The sequence below is a fragment of the Microtus ochrogaster genome, chromosome 4 (genome assembly GCF_000317375.1).
Source record: "Microtus ochrogaster isolate Prairie Vole_2 chromosome 4, MicOch1.0, whole genome shotgun sequence".
Taxonomy (NCBI): domain Eukaryota; kingdom Metazoa; phylum Chordata; class Mammalia; order Rodentia; family Cricetidae; genus Microtus; species Microtus ochrogaster.
In genome coordinates this window covers 15,152,288-15,163,128 of record NC_022011.1, presented here as the reverse complement: position 1 = coordinate 15,163,128, position 10,841 = coordinate 15,152,288, and the positions used below count along the sequence as shown (strand labels likewise).

At 40.4% G+C, this 10,841-nt stretch overlaps 2 protein-coding genes across 2 annotated transcripts in view; one reads left to right on the top strand and one right to left on the bottom strand.

Annotated features, from left to right (window-relative positions):
• The window catches only part of Nudt21 (nudix hydrolase 21), a 19,062-nt gene extending 8,361 nt beyond the window's left edge, over positions 1-10,701 (bottom strand). Inside the window, exons 1-4 of the mRNA XM_005345619.3 lie at positions 10,440-10,701; positions 6,568-6,768; positions 4,913-4,976; positions 1,661-1,750 (exon numbers count right to left, since the gene is read on the bottom strand). Coding sequence (XP_005345676.1) covers positions 1,661-1,750; positions 4,913-4,976; positions 6,568-6,768; positions 10,440-10,555 — 471 coding nt within the window. The 5' untranslated portion in view covers positions 10,556-10,701. The remainder of the gene's footprint in view (positions 1-1,660; positions 1,751-4,912; positions 4,977-6,567; positions 6,769-10,439) is intronic.
• Positions 1-10,841, top strand: part of Ogfod1 (2-oxoglutarate and iron dependent oxygenase domain containing 1) — a 53,792-nt gene that overhangs the window by 14,625 nt on the left and 28,326 nt on the right. The gene's annotated exons all lie outside the window — the stretch shown is intronic.

The following is a 10,841-nucleotide window of genomic DNA, read 5'->3' as shown; positions in this document are numbered from 1 at the left end:
GAACTCACAGAGATCCGCCTGCCTCTGCCTCCCGAGTGCTGGGATTAAAGGCGTGCGCCACCACCGCCCGGCCATTGTCATCTTTTTATAAAATAAAATCCTTATCTTTTACAATCACATTAAAATACTTACAATTGAAATTATACCTAGGATTTACTTCAGAATAGTCCATGGTGGCCAGGTGGTAGTAGTGCACACTTTAATTCCAGCACTCTGAAGGCAACAGGCAGATCTCTGAGTTCGAGACAAGCCCAGTCTACAAAGCAAGTTCCAGGACGTCCAAGACTGTTACACAGAGAAACCCGTCTCAAAACAAAAGAAGTCCATAGTGAGGACAGGAATGTGCAGCAGCCGCAGGACGGCAGTATAAAAGTATCCCATCATGAATTGCTGTTAAAGATGAATTTTCCTTACTGCAAATCTACTTTTACATATTTTTAAAAAGTATGGGGGGGCTGGAGAGATGGCTTAGTGGTTAAGAGCATTGCCTGCTCTTCCAAAGGTTCTGAGTTCAATTCCCAGCAACCACATGGTGGCTCACAACCATCTGTAATAAGGTCTAGTGCCCACTTCTGGCCGGCAGCAGACATGCAGATAGAATACTGTATTACATAATTAATAAATAAATCTTTTAAAAAAGTATGCATTAAGGCCTGGTTCAATCTCCAACACCTTAAAAAAAACGAAGAAAACAAAACAGTATCATCCTAAAAATGTAGTTTATCATCTGTGAACACCGGTAATCCCAACAGTTTGGAAATAAGAGGTAGGCAAACAGTGCAAGGCCAGACTTGGCTACATAGCACTTTCAATATATGCGTACACACACACACACACACACACACACACACACATGCACACACGCACGCAATAAAAATAAAAATAGAAGGAAATTCTGCTTGGTTTGTTAGTTTCCTAAACCTAAATTAAGGAGTTTAAAAAAGAAATTGAAAGTCAAAGTCTATTTTGATCTTTTATTAGTAAAAATTTTTCCATTTGTTTGAGGGGGGAGGGTTTAGTTCCTAGCACCTATATGGTGACTAACGAGCATCCCAACTGTTCTAGGGGATCCAATTCCCTCTCTCTTATGTTCTTGGGCATCAAGCACAGACTACATATGGGCAAACATTCATACACATGAAAGGGAAAAACTGTTTGGATTTTTGTTTTGTTTTTTGAAACAGGGTTTCTAGGTATAACAACTCTGACTGTTCTGGAACTGTTTGTAGACCAGGCTGGCCTCAAACTCACAGAAATTTGCCTGCTTCTGCTTTCTCAGTGCTGGGATTAAAAGTGTGCACCACCACTGCTCAACAAGCTGTTTGGTTTTAAAAATGTTTTTTAATCAAAATTAAGGAAATGAAAATAAGAAATGGGAAGCCATGATCTACTTTGGTCATTTTTCATTTCTAAAAATTTCCACATCTATGTGTGTGTGTATATATATGCCACAGCATGCATAAGGAAATCAAAAACAATTTATGGGAATTTATCCTCTGCTTCTATCACATGAATTACAGAGATCAAACTAAAGTCATAAGGCTTGGCAGCAAGCACCTTTACCTGCTAAACCATCTTGTTGGTCCTGATCTATTTTAATGTCTGGAGTTAAGTGAGCTTTCTGCTTAACCAAATGCCTGGTAAACAACTGAACACTGACCTGAGGAGGTTCAAAATTTGGTCTCCACCAGTTACCAATGCAGTCATCAATGACCCAGTCTTGTAGGACTCCATCTTGACGACCCAGTATCTGTGAAAAGTAGTAGTACAATGAACAAACTAAATAAACACACACAAGAACACATGATGCACATACATACATGCAGGCAAACAATCATACACATAACAGAAGTAGACTTAAAGTTATTCTCTACCCATTTCACTGGTCAACAATGGTTCTGCAGAGTTCAGAGTAAGAAAGCAATCTCCTGTCCTATTTCACTCATTCCCAACTGGCTACAACACTCAGCTCCTAGTTGTTTCCCCCAATATCTGTCTCTATGTTTAAAAGTATCTTTTTATTTTTTAATTGTCTTAGAATAGTTTTACGTATTAAGAAACCTTCCAAAGATGTGCCAGGAACTCCCCATAATGCCTACACCTTTCCTCTACCTTTACCATCTTATATCAGTATAGCAAATCTGTTAAACTAATGAATCAACACTATACCAAAAAAAACCTATACAGTTTTCAGGTCTCTTTAATTCTGTACCCAATGTCCCATTTCAGGCCCAGGATCCCATCTAAGATACAAGACGTGGTCATCACTTTCCCTGAGCTGTTCTAGACTGTGTAGTATAGAACTCTTTAGCTTGATGATCTTGACAGTCTTGAGGAATACTGATCAGGATTTTGTTCTCTGTGAGACTGAGGTTACAGATTCTGGCAAGGAAAACAATAGAGGTAAAATGCCATTCTTACATCAACTCATATCAAAGGCTCATGCCATCACTATGACTCCATTAATATGAACCATGATTACTTGGCTGAGGTAATGTTACTCAGATTCACCTTCCTCAATTGTAGATTAGAATTTAGGTATTAAAACTATAGTGCTTGGGGCTGGAGAGATGGCTCAGAGGTTAAGAGCACTGCCTGGAAGAGCATTGCCTGCTCTTCCAAAGGTCCTGAGTTCAATTCCCAGCAACCACATGGTGGCTCACAACCATCTGTAATGGGGTTTGGTGCCCTCTTCTGGCCTTCAGGCATACACACAGACAGAATATTGTATACATAATAAATAAATATTTAAAAAAAATAAAAAAATAAAAAGCTGTGTTCATTAAAAAAAAATAAAAATAAAAAAATAAAACTATAGTGCTCAAATTCTTCACAGACCTTGAAAAAACAATACACAACTTCATATGGAGAGGCAAAAAACCCAGGGTAGCCAAAACAATCCTGTGCAATAAAGGAACTTCTGAAGGCATCACAATCCCTGACTTCAAACTCTACTACAGGAGGACCAATGAACTGAATCAAAGATTCGGATATCCACATAACTTATGAACACCTGATTTTTGACAAAGAAGCAAAAAATATCAAATGGAAAAAAACATATTCAAGAAATGGTGCTCGCAAACTGAATATTAACGTGTAGAAGAATGAACATAGATCCATTATCTATTGCCATGTATAAAACTCAAGTCCAAATGGATCAAAGATCTCAACATAAAGCCAAACCATACTGAACTTCACAGAAAGGAAAGTGGGAAGTATACTTGAACACATTGGCATAGGAGACCACTTCCTAAATATAATCCCAGTAGCACAGAAACTGAGAGAAACAACAAATGAGACCTCCTGAAACTGAGAAGCTTCTGTAAAGCAAAGGACACAGTCAACAAGACAAAACAGCTCCTACAGAATGGGAAAACATCTTCAGCAACCCCACATCAGAGAAAGGTCTGATCTCCAAAATATACAAAGAACTCAAGAAAATGGTCATCAAAAGAACAAATATTCCAATTTAAAAAATGGAGTACAGACTTAAACAGAGAACTCTCAACAGAAGAATCTAAAATGGCTGAAAGACACTTAAGAAAATGATCAACATCCTTAGCCATCAGAGAAATGCAAATCAAAACTCTGAGAGTCCATCTTACACCTGTAAGAATGGCCAAGATTAAAAACACTGATGACAACTTGATGGAGGAGGGTCATCTGTCTATGTGTTACCTGCATTGGTTAATAAAGAGACTGCCTTGGCCTTTTAATAGGACAGAAAATTAGGTAGGCAGAGTAAACAGAACAGGATGCTGGGTAGAAGGCAGTGAAGAAGACGCCATAGCTCTCCTCTCCGAGATGGACGCAGATTAGAATCTTCCCGGTAAGCCACCACCTTGTGGTGCTACACCGATCAATACAAATGGGTTAATCAAGATCTGAGAGTTAGCCAGTAAGAGGCTAGAGCTAATGGGCCAAGCAGTGATTTAATTAATACAGTTTTCTGTGTGATTATTTTGGGGCTGGGCAGCTGAGAATGACCAAGCGGCCCCTCTTCCAACAGAGTACCATCCTCTTCCCTACTGCTCTGCTCTACTTTGCAGAGATGCTCTCAATCCCTTCACAACTTGACTCAAAGACCACTCATTTAGAATGAAAACTTTTAAATATTCTCCCCATCTCCTAAACTTTTACAGCTAAGTGTTGGCTTGTTCAGTTCCTACAAACCCAGTCACCAGTCGGTCACTGCTCAACTGGACCAAATGGGAAAAACAACATAGATAAATATAAGGTGTATAGAGCCAACCAATCCAGCTCATGGATGGGCTCACTGGCTCTGGGACCCTGCAAGTCCTCAGACTTCCTGTTCTTCAGTATTGATTCTGGCTGCTCTCCTGCTGAGTAGGCCACAGTTTCTGCTAAGTCTGGCATGGGGAGCCCAATTACTTTCCATCTCTTTCCAACTTACTATTACTATTTTATTTACTTATTATTTTGCTAATGTCTCATTTTGCCTTCCTTAAATACTACTGAATTTATACTTTTTAAAGGTTACCCTTTTCTTGACTTTTTGGTAGTTTTCAAAGGAACCAGAGGAAAAAATGAGTAGGTTTCTTGTGGTTCTTCTGAAAACTCTACCAAAAAGGCAATTTACCATTATTGCTTCATCAATCTTTTGTTGTATTTTATTTTATTTAGCAACATGGTCTCACTCTGTGGACCAGCTGGCATAGAACTCACTATGTAGCCCAAGTGGTCTTGAACTCAAGGCAATCCTTCTACCTCAGCTTCCCAAGAACAAAAATTAGATACGCTTATTTTATAGAAAATAAGTATTATACTAATTCAGGTTTAAGTTGTATTTACTGACTACTAACTATTCAAATTAAACTTATTTTTATAAGACACATGAAAACTCAATTAAGTTGGTGGTATTCAAATGGGCAATAAAATTGTTGAAAAATACCTCTGTCATTAAGCGTTTTAGACCTTCAACTTCATCTTCTCCTGGGTTAAGTTCACCACCAGGTCTGTAAAAAGATTAAGAATTTCAGCTTTCAATTTAATACAATTTGGGGATAATAGCAAGAACACAATAATTATAGTTTCCATTAAGTAAGCGAGCAAGACCTATTTCACTATTTCAGTACCATCTGATAAACAATCAAACAAGGACCAAAGGTGGCAGATGTGCTGTAAAGTTGAACCCACAATGTTAACTACCAAACCATCATATACAATCCTAGTTTTTAACAGAAAAAAAATATATATATAATAAACATAATCACTGGCCAGCAATCCACCAGAGCCTCCTCACAGGAAAGTTATATATAAAGGAGTACAGCCAATTCCCAGAGAACAGACAGACTACATTCTTTATGGTGCATTTCTTAAAAATATCAATTTAGATTTGAGGCCTTTTTTTTTTTTGGCACAATATTATTGGTGGGCAAGTAAATATTTAAAGAGTTATGGGCTTGAGTGATTAAGCCCATTGATATGAAAACAACTGCTTCTAGAAACTGAGCTTGGACTGTTCTAGTTCAAGGATATTAACAACATATAAAAACATACAGATTTCAGTCAGGGGATAGCAGTGCATGCCTTTAATCCCAGCGCTTGGGAGGCAGAGGCAGGCAGATCTTTGTGAGTTCAAGGACAGCCTGGTCTACAGAATGAGTTCCAAGACAGCCAGGACTGTTACAAAAAGAAATCCTGTCTCAAGAAACAAATAAACAAACTAAACAAACATGAAGATGTAGAACTCTGAAGCCATTTCTGACAACTTTGAGGCCTCTTGGCAGTAATGCTCCCCACCTCCCCTGGGAAACAAGGACCTAACAATTGCCCACATACATACTGAAATGTTGGGAACTTTCCATCATCTCCCTGAGCCCTTGTGAATGTTCTCCAAATAGAACTCAGTTATTGAATAGGGGCAAGATAATCCTTAGGTGTTGACTCAGTTCCTGGTGTTTTGACTCAGGCCCTGGGAAAGGGGCAAAGTGACCCTCAGATGTTTCCCCCTAACCTCATCTGATCTGGCAACCACTCTCCAGCCAATTATTGATAATAGCTCTTTTGAATAAGCCAATCATAATAGTTAAAGAACAACCCCTAAAACCCCCCTTCCTTTTGTGTTTTTTTTCCTTTAAAAATATCCTGTACCAGCCGGGCGGTGGTGGCGCACACCTTTAATCCCAGCACTCGGGAGGCAGAGGCAGTTGGATCTCTGTGAGTTCGAAACCAGCCTGGTCTACAGAGCTAGTTCCAGGACAGGCTCCAAAGCCACAGAGAAACCCTGTCTCGAAAAAACAAAACAAACAAACAAAAAAATCCTGTACCAGCCATTTGGGGTCTTTCTGCCTTTTCGAATGCTGAAAGACCCTGTCATGACAGAATTAATAAAATCCTCATGTTTTTATATCAGCTGTGGTGTGAGAGATGGTTTCTTGAGGCAACTCCTCGGTGATTGGAGTCTAGGGTCCAACAAAAATGCAGATATCTTCTTTGGAAAAGAAATAAGCACTACACTGGAGAAGAACCATGACTGTTTTCTTTCAAGACTCTTTCACAGTATTTGTTTAAATGGAAAGGGCTAAAATGTCCAATACCACTTACAGTTTGAAGAAAGTTGTTCCCAGCTGTAACAGTAACACATGGGGTAGCCGGTGCTCATGTACAATCAGAACCCCTTCTACAGTCCTTCTCATCCCAATTTTATCAAATTCCTCCCGCATGCGCTGAAATCTGGCTGCAACAGAGCTGTCCTTCTCATAGAGGGGCTCTTTTGTACCAAAGGTATAATTGGTAAGCGGGTACCTGTGAAGCAAAGACAAGCGTTTAGCATGAGAACAGATGGTCTTACTTACCAGAACAGTTCAAAATAACATTAAAAAAAAAAACAAAAAACATGGTCTCAGGGTAGTGATGGTGCACGCCTTTAATCCCAGCACTCAGGCAGAGTCAGGCAGATCTCTGAGTTTGAGGCCAGCCTGGTCTACAAAGCAAGTTCCAGGACCGCCAAGGCTATTTCACAGAGAAACCCTATCTAAAACTAAACAAAACAGGTGGTCAAAGCTACATTGTGCTCAAAGACAACTAGCCCAAAGTTTCATAACCAGCTAGGAGATAGCAAAGATCAGAATGTTGTTGCTGTCTGGACTCTTGAAGTCAGAACTTCCATGTGTCAATCACAGACAGCACTGTCCTACTAAGGTCCCTGAAATGCTTATCAAAGTAGATATCCATACTGGTTTTAGATCATTTCATGACACTAATACCAAATAACCAACCTGATTCTTCTGATTAACCTAGTTATAAATTCTATTAACTAAATGACACTAATAGCCAATCTCTTTTCTCATATATGCTGAGCCACCACTGTCTGTTAACATCTCCTTTGTTTTCTTCTAAATTTTTAAAAAATGTGTTTTTGTACATGCATACATATGGTGTTCTATGACATGTGTACAGAGGTCAGAGGATAACCTGCGTGAGTCTGTGTTCTCCTTTTACCAAGTGGGTTCTGGGGATTGAACTCACATCATCAATCTTGGCAGCAAGCACTTCTACCTGAAGAGCCACCTCACTGATCCCTCTGCAATTTTCTGTTTCTCCCAGTTAGCAATACTCAGATTTTTCTAGTTCCTTTTCAGATTAACTTTTTTTTCTTCCTCTGGCTTGCTTGATTTTTGAAACAGAGTTGGCCTGGAACTCACTTTGTAGACCAGGCTGGTCTTGAGCACAGAGATCTGTCTGTCTTTCCCTCCTAAGTGCTGGGACTAAGGATACACATCACTACAGTGGCTTAGACCTGTTTTCGTTTTCCCTCTGAGACTTCTTAAGACTTCTGCATTTACCCTATCCAGTATACTTACTCTTCTACCCATATCTAAGATGAATAGCCTCTTTTCCTGATCCAGAATCTAAAATAAGATTTAAAATGCTAAAAAGCTCATCTTGCTTAGTAAAGATCAAACTTTCCTTAAGGTTTAAAATCCACATTTATATTTTATCACACATTCTAACTTGCAGCCCCTTGATTATAGTTTATTTTTCAGAAAGAATGTTTTAATTGAACATGGCTAATCCCCTCATTTATCCCCTCCCCCCAAAAAGTGCTTATCAAGGAAGCATGAGAACTTAAATTCAATCTCCAGCACCCAGCAAAAACAAACACTCAACTAGCACCAAACAGACCAAATATGAACATGGTGGCCCAACAGGTTCCCATTGTAGATCCCATGAGAGACCATGGGATTATCAAACAAGCTGGAAGATGAGAACTGACACTCTGTCCTGACTTTCTCCACACGTGTGCAGATACATACACAAAGTCACAAATGCTGTGAACATATACACACACATCTACAAGTGCACACATCTATATGAATGCATATAGCACCCGTGGGCAATACATACAAAACTCTTGATATTAAAGGCAACAACATACTCTCCTCAGTTGTTCTTGAAAAGGGAAATCAAGGTAACCAAAAGAAAAACATTCCAGAAGTCAAATTTTAAGCATCAAGTGGCTCTAAAATAATGAAAATATGCCATTTTCAGGCGTCTTTTAAAGACTACAGATAACTCTGCAGTAGATTCAATAATGAATCTAATACCATCATTATTAGGAAGAAGTTACTACACATAGCTTTATATACTGCTTTATGTGTGCTAACGTTAGAAAAAATTAAGACCAGACACAAACTATTTCTGTTGCAATGGCTATCTCCTACATCACAAGATCTCAGCAGAATGAAACATTAGACTTTCCGGCTGTGAAATCTGAGTAGCAGCCCACATAGAGCACATTCTCCACATCACAGTGAGCGTTTCACTGCGTGCATCCATCTTACTTGCTCATCTGGACACCTGGCCATGCGCATGCACACATGTGTCACAAAAGCCACCCATCTGGTTTTGCCTAAATTAAAATACACTGCAGAAACAAAGATTTGCTTCTCATTTAATAGATAATTCACCCAGGCGAATTCACATTCAGAGCACTTTATTTCTCAACACTGCATTGACACAGGAAAAGTAACATGCTCACCTGAAAAACATCTCTGAAAGCACAACTACTCAACAATTCTGCACAATGGCCTGATGTAAGCTGATCCAGGAACCAAGGGAAGGATATATAAAACCCACAATCCTGGCCTATCACAAAAGGAACGCAGAACTTGTGCTTTCAGTTTTCATATTTTGAGGTGCTTGGAGATGGGATCTGGGGCCTTGCACACACTAGGCAAAGGCTCTGCCAGTTAGCAAGCCCCTCCTGTGCTCGCTCATTCTTTTAAACAGCACTTGCCTTCTCCATTTCATAGGAATCTTATAAACACGTGACAGGAAATTATAGTACTACTATATATTTTGGTACAAAAGTTGATTTGTATAGACACCACTATCAGCTATTTCCAGGTTTTATAAACCTCATATTTTATTATCTAAGTTTTCGAGCCAGCACTTGTTTTGCCAAAAACAAAAACAAACAAAAAAAAAACAGCAATAGTATCTTTTCAATTTCATGTCACACTTGGTTTTAGAAGGAAAAGTTCATTTATTGAATACGAAAGTGAGAAACACTACGACTTACCCAGAACACCACAATCAGCAAAGTCTTGCACTTTTTAAACACATAACCAGCCTAAACTGGCCATGTTTCCCCATTAGTATCAGCTCCACACTGGGCAGGGCGATACCAAATACTGAGTGAACTGTATCCCAAATCTGACTTCTTGCTACAGCCACATTTTTTTAAAAGAGAGATCTCGAAAAGCAATGAGTAAGATACCTCCAACAGCCTAAAAGAACACCACACAACAAAGCGTGTACTCTCAATCTAGGTCTACTGGGTGCCTGCGATGCTAACTAATGTCACTTCAGTAGACAAGACCTACGAACGCAAGAGGTAGACCAGACAGCACGAAAATGAAAATGTGGTCACTTGATGGAATACTACGCAACACTTAAAGAAAACCCTACGCCTTTAGAGATAAATCTGGAAAACTTACTGTAAAAAAAAAAAGACACCCTACAAAATTATAGTTACCCATTTCAAATAAAAACAAATACATGTGCAATGAAAACACCAACAAAGGATTCAAAGAACATACACATTGTGATGAATTCTTTTTTTTTTTTTTTTTTTTGGTTTCTCGAGACAGGGTTTCTCTGCGGCTTAGGAGCCTGTCCTGGAACTAGCTCTTGTAGACCAGGCTGGTCTCGAACTCACAGAGATCCTCCTGCCTCTGTCTCCCGAGTGCTGGGATTAAAGGCGTGCGCCACCAACGCCCGGCTTGTGATGAATTCAAAGCAAACGTGGGTTTTAACCGTGACTGAATAAAGGCAAAGGCAAACTGCCAAATCGGGGGCGAGAAAGAGGTCGGGGAGAGAGGGAAGCGCGCATTCCGGAGGGACATCACGCAAACCGGGTGAGCGAGGGCGCTCGGGGAGCGGTTTGCCCGCCGAGGCCTCGCCGCACTTACAGGTTAATGGTGCGCTCCAGGGTGAGGGGCTTGGTCTGCTGGATGTACTTGTTGCCAAACTGGTTGACCCCCCGGGGCCAGCCCGTCTGCGAGCGATTCGGCGGCACCACAGACATGCTGAACAGCTCCGACACTGGCGACGTGCAGAAAGCGGGGGCCAGGGGAGACGTCCGCAGGGCGGGCAGCGGTTATCTGCGTCCCGCTCAAAAGCCGCCGCCCGCCATTAACAGTAGAGAGCAAGAGGAGCCGAATGCCCACCGGAAGTGAATAGGCTCTGGCGGCAGGAAGTGTGTGCGGGAGGGGGCAGGCCACCGCCACGATTTGGCCAATCGCCGGCAGAATGGCGCAGTATGTTGACCTTCCATTGGTTAATTATGTATAGGTCTGGCCTTCTTATTCTTT